The 17396-nt window shown below is 41.0% G+C and overlaps 1 protein-coding gene across 1 annotated transcript in view; it reads left to right on the top strand.

Annotated features, from left to right (window-relative positions):
* Positions 1–17396, top strand: part of LOC117530861 (protocadherin-15-like) — a 520141-nt gene that overhangs the window by 87318 nt on the left and 415427 nt on the right. Inside the window, 1 exon segment of the mRNA XM_034193803.1 lies at positions 16588–16602. Coding sequence (XP_034049694.1) covers positions 16588–16602 — 15 coding nt within the window.

Genomic DNA, 17396 nt, shown 5'->3' with positions numbered 1-17396 from the left:
CTGATTCGATACAATTTGATATGTATTTGACGGCGACTCAATTCGTCACAATGCGATACGATGTGATTTGGTGCGATATGATGCAATATGATGCAATATAATGCGATACGATGCGATTCAACATGATGCAAAGAAATTATACCAAAAATTTAAATAGAAAACAAGAAGCTGCAATTCATTATGGTACTATGGTATTATTCTTCTTCTTCTGATTCTAATAGACACAGAGGATTTGTTTTACTCCTTATAAGCAGCAAATTTACCAGATTCAACATTAAGGAACAAGAATCAGTTCCCTCATATGTGGAACCTGTTTGATCACACTGTCAGAACTTAAAAAGTAAAACAACATCACTCTCAATGAGTGACTTAAAGTGAGTCACTCATTGACAGAGTACCGCCTTGGCAAAAGTAATTTGAGATACTTTCTTACCAGTCTTGCCGAGTGGCACAGCGGCAGCCACGGGATTCATTCCAAGCATCCTGCATCTTGTCAAGTTTCCCATCTTTAAAAATAAAGCCAAAATATCTCCAAACGCCTGATTTAAATGTTTTAGGTGCGTTAAAAACGTCTTCCAACTGCTTGCTGCTGTTCTCGTGGGTCTCCATTTTGAAATAGATTTGTTGCAGTAGAAATGTGCTTTCAGGCTTCCGTCAGTGATGGTGCATTCAGTGTGTCTCAGGAAAAAAAAAAAATCGATGCAAGCACGCAGTGACTGATGCATCACGATTTCAGACAACAATCGAATCAATGCACACTGAATGAATCGATACCTCGCATCGTGGCACATTCGTATCTAGATACCGATTCATATCAATTAATCTCCACATCCCTATTAGGTACTGTTGGAATGACTTTGTGTCAAACATCCGGTTACACAGAAACACTAAGGTGAAAAATATCACATGCATTGTGAGGAAGCACAAGTTGCAACATTTTGTCCATGTGTCACATTTGTCTATGCATGATCCAGCACACAGGTGCCTGAGTGTTGAGGACCCCAGTGAGTGAAGAAAGCCAAGGAACACCCACATTTGACCTGGTTGTTACAGAGAGATGGTTATTTTAGAGATGTGGAGATAAACCAGTTGTCTGCCTAGGTGGTTGTCATCTATGACCCAAAGCAGTTCCGTGGGTGTCATGCATACGACAAAGCACAGTACCAGTGCATGCTCCCAGATTTGACTTAAATGGATGTGTCATTTTGTTAAAAATAGGACACTGTAAATTAATTTTTAAACATGGTGTTTTCTGTGTTAAAGAAGATTACTAAGTGAAAATAAAGAAATGCATACCCAAACAGCTCACAGGGAATGACTTTGAATTAGATTTATGTTTGTGTGCATTGATCCTACAACACTGGGTAAGTTAGCACACTTGGGTGGACACACCCCAAATCAAACATTCATGATGGCAAGCATGTTTAAGGGCCCCTTCACACATAACACAATTGAAGCCGACTAACGCAAGAAGGAGGAATTGTGTTCCATTCATGAAAAATCGGAGCCGCCTCAAATGCCTCATACACCTGTCGCCACAACATTCACGCACACAAGCGGCTGAAAGACAGTAAATACCCTGTGCATGCTCATTCAGTCCCCCTCTTGGCAAGTGTCGGCCAAATTTCAGGTGTCGCACACGAACATCTAACACCACTTGCTTCACACTTAGAAAATGTGTGGCCATTCGCGCTGTTAGCACAAAAATAGTAAGCAGATGATCACTTTCGAGCTGGATGTGAAATTTGTCTAAGTGCCCCCACAACTGTGGTGTTGCAAAAAGCAACACACGTGGCGTGCCAGAGTGTCGGCTCCCTCCTCAACACAATGTGGTACGCGTGTGCTTGATGTGCTCCCACCCCCCTCCACAACACATGTGGTGTGCTGGGGGGGGCACACTTACATGGAATGCTGATAGATAGGGACTGGCCAGCCACAGCACACACAGCACAGTGTGCTGCTTCCCAGCTGATCGCTGACCAGAGACGCTGCAGATGACAGCGCAGTGTACACGACGTGTCACATTAGAAACACAGAGATCACAGCCAGGACAGGTATATTAATAAGTACTACAATAACTACATACCCAGTTACATAACAAATATCTAAAAAAAAATGATCACATAACACAGAGTGACACGTTGGTGACTGCGCTGAACAGACAGGGGATGTGGCTGCTGACAGCAGCTGTTGAGAGCTCTGGTTCTGGATGTCATGACTGGGGAACACGTACTGTGTTTTGACGGATATGGCCTTACAACTGTCCACTGTGACACGTGTGTGTCTGCTTGCTGTCCTCACGTGGAAATACAGGTGAAAAGGGCCGTTGGCTCATGTGAATACGCAGCAAGTGATCTGAATGTCATGTCTGTCTGACAGGACATGCATGTCCTGTGAACGGTGCACTGCAGGACTATGCCAAGCCAACAGTGCCACAAATACACCACTTTCAGTCATGTATCACCAAAAATACGCTGTAACAAACACCATTTGGTTGGTTATTACAGCACTTTTTTCACTGTTATTAAAGATGATGAAAATTTCCTCTTCGCTGCATCATCTACTATCTCTTTTTTTAAACTACATTTATAAGACAGCAATTGTAACGCAGTGGTAAAGTGTCCAGCTGTTAATCAGAACTTTTGCAAATTGCAGGTTCGAATCCCACGAGTGACATTTTTTATTTGAAGAGTTTCAGTCAGGTTTTAGAATTCATCATAGTACAGAAACAGCATTAGTGAAGGTTACAAATGATCTTCTTATGGCCTCGGACAGTGGACTCATCTCTGTGCTTGTTCTGTTAGACCTCAGTGCTGCTTTTGATACTGTTGACCATAAAATTTTATTACAGAGATTAGAGCATGCCATAGGTATTAAAGGCACTGCGCTGCGGTGGTTTGAATCATATTTGTCTAATAGATTACAATTTGTTCATGTAAATGGGGAATCTTCTTCACAGACTAAAGTTAATTATGGAGTTCCACAAGGTTCTGTGCTAGGACCAATTTTATTCACTTTATACATGCTTCCCTTAGGCAGTATTATTAGACGGTATTGCTTAAATTTTCATTGTTACGCAGATGATACCCAGCTTTATCTATCCATGAAGCCAGAGGACACACACCAATTAGCTAAACTGCAGGATTGTCTTACAGACATAAAGACATGGATGACCTCTAATTTCCTGCTTTTAAACTCAGATAAAACTGAAGTTATTGTAGTTGGCCCCACAAATCTTAGAAACATGGTGTCTAACCAGATCCTTACTCTGGATGGCATTACCCTGACCTCTAGTAATACTGTGAGAAATCTTGGAGTCATTTTTGATCAGGATATGTCATTCAAAGCGCATATTAAACAAATATGTAGGACTGCTTTTTTGCATTTACGCAATATCTCTAAAATCAGAAAGGTCTTGTCTCAGAGTGATGCTGAAAAACTAATTCATGCATTTATTTCCTCTAGGCTGGACTATTGTAATTCATTATTATCAGGTTGTCCTAAAAGTTCCCTAAAAAGCCTTCAGTTAATTCAAAATGCTGCAGCTAGAGTACTGACAGGGACTAGAAGGAGAGAGCATATCTCACCCATATTGGCCTCTCTTCATTGGCTTCCTGTTAATTCTAGAATAGAATTTAAAATTCTTCTTCTTACTTATAAGGTTTTGAATAATCAGGTCCCATCTTATCTTAGGGACCTTGTAGTACCATATCACCCCAATAGAGCGCTTCGCTCTCAGACTGCAGGCTTACTTGTAGTTCCTAGGGTTTGTAAGAGTAGAATGGGAGGCAGAGCCTTCAGCTTTCAGGCTCCTCTCCTGTGGAACCAGCTCCCAATTCAGATCAGGGAGACAGACACCCTCTCTACTTTTAAGATTAGGCTTAAAACTTTCCTTTTTGCTAAAGCTTATAGTTAGGGCTGGATCAGGTGACCCTGAACCATCCCTTAGTTATGCTGCTATAGACGTAGACTGCTGGGGGGTTCCCATGATGCACTGTTTCTTTCTCTTTTTGCTCTGTATGCACCACTCTGCATTTAATCATTAGTGATCGATCTCTGCTCCCCTCCACAGCATGTCTTTTTCCTGGTTCTCTCCCTCAGCCCCAACCAGTCCCAGCAGAAGACTGCCCCTCCCTGAGCCTGGTTCTGCTGGAGGTTTCTTCCTGTTAAAAGGGAGTTTTTCCTTCCCACTGTAGCCAAGTGCTTGCTCACAGGGGGTCGTTTTGACCGTTGGGGTTTCACATAATTATTGTATGGCCTTGCCTTACAATATAAAGCGCCTTGGGGCAACTGTTTGTTGTGATTTGGCGCTATATAAAAAAAATTGATTGATTGATTGATTGATTTAACGTGAGCTCTGTTCCACATGACGCGGTGTCTGTCCTGCGGCATGCTGCCCACAGGACACGCGTGTTGGGCTGGACACATGCGTGGGGACAACTGGACACGCCGGGCCAGCAGATGTGGACATGATACCAGCGCACTGCTTCATTTATGTCACTTCATGACTGTATACGTCTATGACCATGGGTCATCTACAGAGGAACAGGCGGTTCATACTTGTATTGTTCGCTCAATAAGAGGGATTCAATAAAATGGTGTGTGGTTTTTATCTTTTCCCCCCGTCAGCAGAGGCGCGATGCGGTTGAACATGTTCCAGCTGCTCACATTGTGTTTGTGCACGCGCCCAGAATATGTGCATCTGTGGAAGGATGACAAACACAGTGCAGCTTTTGATGGTAGTAGTCTAGATTTATAGCAACTTTTGTGTTTGACAGTGTCAGCATTTGATGGCTTGCGGATGTGGGCGGCATTGAAAGTTTCAAGGTGATTTCGATATTGATTACTCCTTTGCTTTGTTGTGAATGCCTCGCTCATCCATCCTCACTTCAACGCTCCCTCCTGTCTGAGCCTCTCTTTGTCACTGTCGCCACCTCATTCCATCTGCCCCATCATATCAGCCTCTCTCTTATGGCTCCATCTCTGAAATGGTGTTTCTCTAGATTGATATTTCTCCACCACTCCTTTCATTCTTGAACTTTCCCCCCATCATATTTCGCCTTCAATTTTTTCCATCCTACTGTCTCTCCCTCTGCTGTCCTCTCAGGATTCCTCCCTCACTTCCGGGGTAGTGGTTAGCACTCTAGGCTCAGAGCAAGGGGGTATTAAATGGTACATGGACTGCATATATACAGCGCTTTTCCATCTGCATCAGGTGCTCAAAGGGCTTTATGATTATGCCTCACATTCACCCATTAACACAGACACCCTCACGCAGCGATGTCAGGGTGCTGCCATATAAGGTGCTCACTACTCACCAGGAGCAACTGGGGGATTAAGGACCTTTCCCAAGGGCCTTAGTGATTTTCCGGTCAGGCTTGGGTTTGAACAGAGGATCCTCTGGTCTGAAGCCCAATGCGTAACCACTAGACCAGGAGTCTTCAACTCCAGTCCTTGAGGGCCAGTGTCCTGCATCTATTAGATGTGTCCCTGGTCCAACACACCTGAGTCAAATGGCTGAATTACCTCCTCAGTATACAGGCAAGTTCTCTAGAGTGCTGCTAATGACCTCATTAATTGACTCGGGTGTGTTGAAGCAGTGACACATCTAAAAGTTGCAGGACACCGGCCCTCAAGGACTGGTTTTGAAGACCCCTGCACCAGACCATCATCTCCCCACTGAATTTGAATTTGATTCACCAGAAAAAGCATGTTTTCTTCATGCATGGAGGTTGCATGTTCTACCTGCAATCATGGACTTCAGTTCATCCTTCTGTTTTTAAACTTGAAAGCAACAGTGGCTGTAGACCTGGAGATGGTGTCCAGGAACTATACTCTTACTGGCCATTACTCCAAGTGGTTAGACGGTGAATATTAATGATGGAGAGACTGCTTCCAGGAACAGTGGTTTCAGGGTTCTTGTCCAAGCAGCCCCATGTGTTGGGTGACATCATCTCATCATCTTGCCAGTGCTCACCCCTGCTTTGCGCTCCACTTTTGACGCCTCTAAAAAACAACGCGTCTCAAGCCTCTGACGCTGCCATCGCGCGAAAGGCCCATTAATCTGCAATAATGAGGCTGAAATAGCGCTGATCAAAATAATGAGGATAAAATCTATATTGGATTCCTGATCGGGATGCATGTCCGATTTCGATCAAGTCTGAAACCACGTGATCAGGCCCGATTTCTGATCACGTGATCGAATCGGGACATCCCTAGATGCATGAACATCATTCACAAACACATACCGTAATTTCCGGACTATAAGCCGCTACTTTTTTCACACGCTTTGAACACTGCAGCTTTTACAGTGATGCAGCTAATTTATGGATTTTTACAGGCTTTTTCACAAGTCGACATACATCAATTGATGCTGCCAACTGATTTCCTGAAAGCTGCACTCCTGATGTGGTCTAAATTCACACACAGTATAAATATAAGGTCTTACCCATTCATTTTAGTGAAAAAAAGTCCATCTCTGGCACTTTGCACCAGAGTTGCACCGTCAGATCAGTCAGTGGAGCGGAGCCTTCTCCCAACTCCACCCTTCCACAACAAGTCGAAAAACTCACAGCGCCTCATTAAACGTGTCATTTATCACAGACTCCATCCGATCCTGGCTGCACGTGATGAAATCTTACTCAGTTCTCTGTGTTGAGCAGAGACACCGTGCGCGTGCGCTGGATGACATGTGTGTCAATATTTCCATGTAACACCTCAGGGGGGAACGTATTCACGGTACGTATTTAATTGAAAGTTAAAAAAATCTTTCTGTCTAACATCTTTCTGTGTAAATATCTCATGTTACAATGTGGAGACCCACAGCTTCTAGACAAGTGTAACCTATTTGTGTACAATTTCTTTTTTCTTTTTCAAAATTGGTTGGTGCAGCTAATATTCAGGTGTGCTCTATAGTCCGGAAATTACAGTACATGAACTCTGAGCATCCTCTAGTTTAGGTTTTAAGGACCAGAAAAGTTAACATCTTGGTGTTTGTGATTAATATGGAGTGCCTACATAGAGTACAATATATTAATTCAATTCCAGATGTTGTGCCAGGTTTTCCCTGATGCCAGCAGCAGAGTGAGCACAACAGATAACATTTACAGAGGATTATTGACGCAGTGACAACAGCCTGGGTGTCACTGCACACTTTATTAATGAAGAGTGGAAACTGTCATCTGTGACACCAGTGCAGTACTGGTATATGTGAATTCTATGGCACTGGGTTACAAACCTTTTGTACCATGACGACAGATGTGATACTTCTTTGATAGGAACACACTCTGGATGCTGCACAGTTTGAAAACAACCTTCCTAGTGCATTGACGTTGCCCAGGCCAAATGCCCAGTGGTGGGCACAGCTAACCAAAAAGTTAGTTTCAATAACCATTAATCTGATAACTGAAAAATTTATCTTTTATGATGCTAAACCGATAAACTGCTAAAAAAAATGTATCTTTATTACAGATAACCAACAACCGATAACTTTTAGTATTAATTCGGACGTGGCCACATCAGATTATACTGTTGGTTTCTGATAAACCAGTTTCACTTTCACTTTTTGCTACTGGCTAAATTCAAGGATCACAAACACATAAGAATGCACAAAAAATGAATGAATAAAAAATAAAACCCCAAACACTGTCATCATCTTTCAAAAGAAGCAAAACACAGTATTACAAGTACGAACTAAAAAGCTGCTGCTTTTTTCACATGCTTTGAACCCTGCGGCTTAAACAACCAAAATACATCCATTAATGCATTTATTGGCAGAGTAAAAGACACATAGTAAATATAAATGCTTACCTGTTAGTTTCAGTGAGATTCATCTGAAGAAATAATCCACATAAAGCATCCTTTTTTTTTTTTTTACCAAAACAGTGTCTAAACAGTGAAGAAAAGTCCTTCTGTACACAGCTGCGCTGTGAGAGCTCCTCTCCCCCACTGAGTCTTGGTCATTAAATTATACCATCAGCCAGAAATAAATAAAATAAAATAATGTTAAAATTAATCTGTTTTGTTTTAGTGTGGAGGGGACGATAACACTCACTGTAATGTCCAAAGTAAACCTGGACTACACTACCCATAATGCTCCCTGCGTTGACCAGCCAGTCACGTTTTGCGTTTAATGATGACATCATCAGCAAGCGACAGGCAGCCAGTCTGCCACAAACACACAACAGACGGACTAAAATGTTTGATTTTAGGGTTTACAAATGTTTTTGACCGTTAAACTTTGCTCACTTTACATGCAAAAAATGTTATCAGATTGAAAGTTATCGGAACTAAATTTATCGGAAGATAATTGGTCCGATGATGGTTTTAAAACTTATCTGAAAAGCCTAACTGATAGCAAATACATTAGCTTTGATAATTATCTCTTATCAGATTAGTTGAACTGTGCCCGCCACTGGAAATGCCACATGTCAAATTGCACTTAAACAGAAACAGAATAGTTCATTCAAGACTATGCAAATAATTCCCCGTTTTTCTTTCTCCCTCCATCACATCTCTGTAGATGGAGTGTTTAAGAGTGTGTGTGCATGGTGTGTTGAATGTGTCTTATTTTGTAAGTGTTGAAATTCAATTTGTACTTAGTCACTGTTGTGTTTTGTGAATAATCTGTAGGACACAGGTAACAATTGCAATTTAAATTCAAATTTTTTAAAACTGCTGCCTTTGTTTCAATCTCTGAGACAGATTTGGTCCTTCTGGAAAGGAAAGGGTGATCACTTGGATTGCAACAACAGCAGGGGAATTATCCTGTTCTTATTGCTGGGAAAGGTACTCATGGGGATTAATCTTAACAGGATTTAGTCCCAGTTACTTGCCAGTCAGCAAGTGGAGAGTTTTTCCTTAACGTCAAGACATCAACCCTCAAGCCCCTCCTTGTTCTGCTAATACTCTCTGAATGCAGGGATACTGATAGAGCTTCTTTGCAGCCAATGTTGACTTTCAACAAGCATTTAATTCATTTGATTGGATGTGGGACATCCTGAGAATTTGTGGGATCCCCAGTAAGTTCCTGGGAATCATAGCTGGCCTATACACAGGTACTCTATGGAGTAGGAGTAGAGTTTCTGACATCTTCCTGGAGGTCGTCACCACATGTCTTGTGATTGTGTTTAATACTTGCCTGGACTGGATTTTAGGAAGGCTGTGGAATCCAGCAATTTAGGTGCCCGGGGTGGTGGCCAAGTGGTTAATGCGCTTGGTTTCAGTGCAGAAGGTTCCGGGTTCAAATCCCACCTCTGCCACATTTCTCCATGTAATGTGGAGTTGCGTCAGGAAGGGCATCCAGCATAAACCCTGTGCCAATTCAACATGCAGATCCAACTTGGATTTGCTGTGGCGACCCCGAGTGCAAACAAGAGAGCAGCCGAAGGGACTTACTTTTATCATTGAGTGAGTGGTTAGCATTGTTGCCTCACAGCAAGAAGGTCATGGGTTTGATTCCTGTGTGGAGTTTGCATGTTCTCCCCATGTTTGTGTGGGTTACCTACGGGTGCTCCAGTTTCCTCCCACATTTAAAGACATGCAGGTTACGTGGATTGGAAACTTCGTAAATTCTCCCTTTGCAAATGAGGTCTTGATCTCAATGGGCCTAACCTGGTTAAATAAAGGTTAAATTAAAATTAAATAGAGGTTAACTGACCTTGAGTTACCTTTGTGGAATCAATGGATGGTCTGGCTGCACCACTTAAAAAAGCAGTGAGGAGCTGGAGTATCTGGGTTTGCAATTGTGCTGGATCAAGACTAGGATACAAGTCTTCATCGAATATCAGTGGACAGCGAATAGGTCAAATTTTGAGACAGATTTGTTGATCTCAGGAGTGACATTTATATCAGTAAGGCTTGGAGATCTTGGTAATCAAGAGACACCTGAGAAGAGTTTATGGATTCATGTGGTCCCAGTAGAGGTGTTTAGTGATGCCAGGACCTTTGCAAGTCTTCATGGTCCTGGTACTTAATGGCTTACTGTATTGTTGTGAGGCTTAGACACTATCCAGTGACATAAAGTGACTGGATGTCATTAGTACTAGGTCCTTTTGAGGAGTTATTGGGTACAACTGGAACAATTTTGTATCAAACAAAAGGTGTACCACTTGCATTGTGAGGAAATGGCAGGTATAAAATGATGTGCCCTATGGTGTGCTTCTGTGGGACCACAACAACTGGAAAAGGCCAAGGGGACACCCATGTATCACCTGGTTGTAGTAGACACATGACTGTTTTCAGGACTTGAAATAGTCCAGTTGTCTGCTTGGATGGTTGCCATCCAGTACGCTTTCCATGCTGTAGTGTGATGGATGCAGCAGCGCATGATACTAGCACATGATCCCTTTGTATGAATTCTGCATCAATCTGGCAATTTAATGAGTAAATATGGTTAAATTTGCAAGGGGTCAGGTACGCTTAATCATGACTAATTACAGAAAATATGAATAATTATTTCCATTATCCATTCACAGCCAACATTACATTTCACTGTATGAACCATTATTGCATATTACAATATGTGCTGCAAAATGTTCTGAGGTTCTGATGTTCTACTAAAACTGTCCAGTCTATTTTACTTGAGCACATCTTACATTATTCAGTCTGTTCCCAGGGAAAGCTGGACAATAATCTTTTGAAAATTGCTTCCTCATTTTTCTGTCCCGTGAAATGGGCACATAGTGGATCATTCATAGACTGAATCCAAAACATAATCTTCTCAAATGAGTCAATTATTTTGGTGGAAACGAGCCAGGGTGGCGGCTCAGAGGGATCGGGATTGCCTGTGGTGTTCTTCACTGCTGTTATAATGGAAGCATCTTCAGCAGGTCAATACTGTTCACCAGTCAGCATAATCTGTGTGTGATCCATAAAGTATGTGTCTGTGGACCACTCCGCTACTTATGTGTGACTGATATTGAAGATGCATGTCTTCATAACTGTTTGGATCTTTGTGGTGGGGTTGGGTGCTGTTTTAGCACATGAATCATTTTGAAAGATTAATCAGCTGTATCCAAAGAAACTCTGGACACAGATCAAAGTGTCCTGGTAAAAAAAAAAATCCTGGAATACTAATTTGTCTGACCACAATGCACATGTCCTCTGTGTGATGAGCCAAGATGCTTCCAAGCCCATTGAAATCAGTACTTCTGGACAAGACTTCTTACCACAAGACTTCTTTTTTTGCACAGTAAACTTTTAAGTTGCATTTGTTGATGTAACTCCTTATTGTAGTGCTGGACAAAGATGTCTCAAAATAATCCCTGCCCATGTGGGTATATCAGCTATTGATGAATGATGGTTCTTGATGCAGTGCTGTCCGTGGGATCAGAAATCAGGGGTGTGGCGCTTAGGCTTGCACACTGGCCTTTTATGCACTGAAATTCCACCAGATTCCCCTTACCAAAAAATAGTACTGATAAGTATATAAAAAGTAAACTGGAAGTATACTTGAAACATACTTGCATGTACTACTTTTTGGTAAGGATCCTTAAACTGTTTAATGATATTATGCTGTGTAGATATCCAAACCCCTTTCAGTCCGTAAGGACCATTGTTTTTTTTAATTATTTCAATAATTTTCTCCCACATTTGTTGACAAACCACTCTGAACTTCTGCTCATCTTTGCTCCTCAAAGACTCAGCCGTTCATCAATACTGCTTTAATACCAACTCACAACTTACAATCACCTGTTTTATTAGAACTTTTAAACTCATTACTAGCCCCAAATTGCCCCATCCCAACTTTTTTGGAATGCGTTCCAGGCTTGAAATGCAGGAATGGATGTACAGTACCATTCAACTGAATGGGAAAGTGTGTTCAAGCTTTTGACGAATTTAAAAAATGTAATTTAATATAATAATTTAACAAATTAAATTAAGATGACTACAAAAAACATGAAATATCTTGGATTCATACTGTCTGCAATGAAAGGCAAGTCAAATGAATTGTAAGAGTCACTGTTTTTGATTGTTTCTTTTTGTCTTTTGCATACCATCCTAACTTTTTCTGATTTGGGTTGTAAATATTCTTGAAATGACACTTTTCCTGAGTTCAAATGTTTGAAGGAGTCCATTGACATCACCTGTGCCATGCTGTCACCTGTTACTGCAGAGGTGAAATCGAAGTTGGCTGTGCGTGTCACTGACATTTATATTTTATGGTAACTCTACCACAAGTGTTTGCATCAGGATATGTGTGCCTGTGTGTGTTTGTGTGCGCAGGGCTAAATGCATGATTGGAGGTGTTCAGCGACAGTTGCTTAGTTGCAGTTGTGTTTTGGCCTCTTGGGTTTATGCTATGGTAAAACCCCAGTCATTCCTCTCTCGTCTTCCTTAGTTTCAGGCAGAGAGTCTTCTTTTGTTGTCCCTGGCAACCGACACCTTCTTCTTATTCAGCCTGTCAGATGCAGTTATTACTTATTAAGCTATTGATCGAAGCACTGCAGGTTTCACGAAAGGGCCCGTGTGGCAGATGAATAAGAAACGCAGCGAGCTTTGTCACCAAATCTTCACAATGAATAAAGTGAATCATGTTTAAGATGTCTATTTGTTCTCCACACCTGATCATTTAACTCCATTTCTTCCACCGGTAAAATACAAATGTTCACTATTACAGCCAGTTTTTAGATATGTCCATTATGATTTTGCAATGTCTAAATGAACCCAGTTTGCAGGCAGCAACGAGGTGGACGGTGAGTTGCAAAATCCAAGGTGATTTAATGTTCTAATGGTGACAAACAGTTCAAAACAAGTGACATGAAAGAACAAGTGTAAAGAGTCCAAAAAAACATGACAAAGGGATCCAATCAAGGGGTACACACACAAACTAAATATGGCTGCTACAGGAGGTGATAAACAGGTCTCAAAGTACTTACAAACTCAGCAGGGACCAACATGAGCAAAGTGAGACCAATGTAAATGAACCAGCAAATGAACAAAGAAACAAGTGCGACTTAAATACAAACTCAAACAAATGGAGGACAGGTGTGTGGCATGTTTAATGGTCAAGTGACAACTAACAACGAAAGGTGATCAGAAACTGAACACACATGTTATGTAAGTATGACCATAACCAAAAATAACCTAAGAAGAAGAAAAATCACAAAACCAAAATACAGATCCAAAAACTGCACAATACAAAAATAAACGTAGAACTCAAAAAGAGAACATTGTGAAAAAAACAAGCATGGAGACTAACACCTAAAGGAGGAGGCAAAAAAATAACAAGAACTAAACAATAACCAAAACTGCATCAAGAAATAAAAGCAGAAACCCAACATGGAACTAGAAAGTGAACACAGTGTCAAAGAGAGAAACTACACATGATAAACCACAGAAGATATCCAGAAATATAATGACAAAACCCACAAAGACTGGGACAGAGGACAGAAGATGAGGACTTACCACAAAGACAATAAAGAGACAGATCACAGACATAGACAGAGGACAACCCACACGGACGACAACCAGGGAGGAGACACACCAAATACAAAAAGAGGCGCGGGCAAAATAACACATAAATGTCTACCCAGAGAGGACAGAGGACTGAATATAAACCTATAAACATAAAGACACAGACAAGGCAGAGAGACGTACATGCAACAATGTCAGAGGATGAATACATGAACATTTCCAAGTGATGAAGTACTGTATGTCCTGGACCTCATTTGCCACATTTGTCTTTTGCATCAACACTTAATCCATCTTCAGGGTGGAGTGGAACAAAGGGTTTTCTCAAAAAGGTACAATTTGTCAAATTGCACATGAAAGACTCAAGTCAAGATTTGATCAGTTTAGTTGGATGACAAAGATTAAAATGGACAATTTTCTGTCTTTTTTGTTTGTTTTTTTTAGAAGAAATGTTCAGTTATAGCAAATAGAAACTTGGGGTCACTGAATAATTTAAGCTGCAAATTCTCTCTATAACCACAGTGGTTAGTCAGACACAGCAAAGGATAATGTCACGGGGTTCAAAACAGGCGTTTCAGATCATTTTCAGGAAATATGTTAAATTGTAGCAAATATAAACCTGAGTTATTTAAGCCTGGATCTGCTCTCTAGCATCAGTGGTTACTGAGATACAGCAAAGGATAATTTAATTGGGTTTAAACGTCAAAACAGACATTTCAGTTAATTTACAATTCATATTTTTCCACATATGTTGGCACCAACATTAAGTCCATACAACTAGCGGTCCCTGAGACACTGGATAGTATGAAAGATGCATGCATGTATGGTGGACTATACTTTTTTGGTTGAATATACAGGCTGCACAATATCAGAAACATCAGACAGATTTAACATTTTTGATGAAATGACCTGCACATTCAATTGGGATTTAGGGGTTTGCACTACCCTGAATGCAGGATAACGATTAGATTTTCACTAAATAATCCGTATTGCTTCTTTTTTTTAAGTGCCTACAGTTAATTTAGATTCCTTACAGGTATAGAGGAGGAAAGGAGTTAATCTAATCTCTGAAAAAGGCAGAGCATTGTTTTTAAAAGATGTGCAGTACCTCATTTAGTGTCGGACATCTCATCATGTTCGTCTGTCACTTTACATTACTGCCCAGACTGTCTACTGCTTCTTTCCATTTATTTTTTTATGAATTGAAAGAGGAAACACACTGACTGGCGGGTAGAGGAAGGCAGACGAGACGCGCCACAGGAGGAAAGAGACAAGAAACGAGGAGATATGAAAGAGAGAGAGAGAGATGCTCCATAGAGAACAAATGGCTGCTTAGTAATAGATGAGGGGGCATCGTCTTACACTGAAGTATAAAACGCCAGGCGAACAGGGGATCCACATCTGTCATCTGCTGGTCACACACACTCACACCGGCCAGCTGCTCCACTCTGATGTAACCACTGACTATTCTTCTGTTGCTTAGGCTTCTTAATGCACTGCAAACCTGAACTACACTTTAAATAATGAAGAGGATATGGACACTGAAAAGTCCTTTTTTATATGGATACACTTTCAGAATCTTTCAAGTGCTAAACAGTACCCCTAGGTGCAACTTTTTTATCATCAATGCATTGTTTTTATAAGTTTAAGTATATTCTAGAGTAACTGCTTTCTAACACTGCAGTGGGCCATACTAAAATACGAAATGGAGTGAAATGGGGACTGATAATCATGAAATGGGGGTAAAATGTAATGAAGTGGAGCAAGTATTTTTATTTAATTGTTTGGCTTTTGTGTTTTTTTTTTGTGAGATGCGCTCAGTACATGTAGTAGGGGCAGGTGCGCCATCTGGCGTTCAAGAGATGAAACCTCAGTCAATGGGTCAATCCGCTCCATTTCATTATGTTTTACCCCCATTTTGTTATTATCAGTCCCCATTTCGTTTAAAAATAATTAAATAAAAGTACTTAATAGAATCATATGTGGAGTCAGTCTGGGTCAGTCTGCTCCATTTTGTTACATTTTAACCTCGTTTTGTGATTATCAGGCTCCATTTTGCTCCATTTAGTATTTTAGCGTAGCCGCACTGCAGTTGCAACATTTTGCAGAAGTACAGTTTTGAGCAAAATATTCAAAACCCTAATCCACGGCAGGTGTTGACACAATGTGAATTCTGCCCAGTGCTCTGAATGTCAAAGTGAAGAAATTCAAAGAAGCGCAAGTAAACGGTGGAAGAAACTATGACTCACTTAAGGTAGCCAAATGCCTAGTCATGTAATTAGTGACGTGCATGAATGGATGAATGAGATTCCCACTGTCCATACCCACTATCTAGCAAAACCACAGCCAAGGGAACGGGCTTGGCAAAATCCCATTGCCAAATCCAATCCCGGGCTTGGCAATGGGAACCAACCCGGGGTTGCCAAGCCCAATGCCGTTGGGCTCAGCAACGATATTGGCCATTGGCCACAGCATTGGCCATTGGCAGCGACAACCCTCTCAGATTTGTCAAGATCTAGTACATACAGAGAAAAACAGTGAATAAACAGTAGAAATGATTGTCGCTTTGCTTGAGGGGTCAGTTTGGGCTCATCCATCCTTTAGGATTACCCGTTACTACAAACAATACCCTTTTCTACTCTTTGATGTAAAATGATTCAGGCCTTTTGAACATTTTCTTTTTTGTATTTGCAAGTATTTATTTCTGTTTTTCACAGCAAGAAAGAAAACTATCCAGAGTTAATCTATGATGTCACAGTGGCTATAGAAAGCATTGTTGCATGAAGTCTATTTTCTCAGTGAGCAGATATTCCATCTTCCAGCCTTCCTGTGGGTTTATGCCAAACAGTCCTTTCAAGCTTTACATTGATGTTGCGTTGTCTGGTGTTCTTGACAAAGACAACAAAAATCCTTTGTGTTTCCTCTGTGAACGAGCCTCTGTTTAAAGATCCAACAATGCATAGACGCCGCTGGATCTTCTTCCTCTTCACGATTTTCCATTAACTTCAGCATGTTTCCGCTGGTTGTTGAATTTCCATGCTCCAGTAATTCATTTTTGGCATCTTTCCTGACAGTTTTCCTGTGTTTCCTCCCCTCTTCCTACCTGTCCTACCTTGACTGCTTCCTTCTTTCCGCCCTTCATCTCTTCCTGGTGGGATGTGACTCTTACTGCAGACTGGCAATACGAGGGTAAGAGCGACTCCTCTTCCTCCCTCTGTTAACTGTGTGCTCAGTGTCTGTGCTAGTTTATTAGCCCCAGTAACCCCGCAGAGATGGTGTTAAGACACCGTTACCTCGTTTTGTCTCTGTTTCTCTCCATCCCTCCGCTTTAATGTAATATTCCAAATCCCTTATCACGACTCATTTTCTATTATTTTATTCCACCACTGTACCTTTCCATTCCTCTCCTCCCGATGGCAATTATGCCTGTTATTGCCTTCATAATAAATCTAAATCCATGCTTATCTCTGTATTGACTGTATTATTTCTTTATATATATATATATATATATATATATATATATATATATATATATATATATATATATATATATACCCAAAACACTGCTGACAAAAATAAAAAACACTTCGAAAACACATCAGATCTAAATGGGAGGAAACAAATCATGCTGGATATCTTTCCTGATATGGTCTGGGTAATGTGTTAGGAATGAAAACATGCCACATTGGTTGATGGAAATGAAAAATTGAAAAAATGGAAAATTGTCAGCCTATAGAGGGCTGAATTCAAATGCACCCCAAAAATCAAAGCGAAAATGGATGTTGCAGGCTTGCAGCAACTCAAAGTGGTACAAAGTGGTAGTGTGTGGCCTCATGTGCTTTCATGCATGCCTGATAACATCAGGAAATGCTCCTAATGAGACAACTGATGGTGTCATGGGGAATCTCCTCCCAGAAGTGGAGCAGGACATCGCCTAGCAACCTGGTGGTGTCAGATGGATAAAAACATAAAGTCCCAGAGGT

The sequence above is a fragment of the Thalassophryne amazonica genome, chromosome 18 (genome assembly GCF_902500255.1).
Source record: "Thalassophryne amazonica chromosome 18, fThaAma1.1, whole genome shotgun sequence".
Taxonomy (NCBI): Eukaryota; Metazoa; Chordata; class Actinopteri; order Batrachoidiformes; family Batrachoididae; genus Thalassophryne; species Thalassophryne amazonica.
This window is presented reverse-complemented; position numbering and strand designations above follow the sequence as displayed.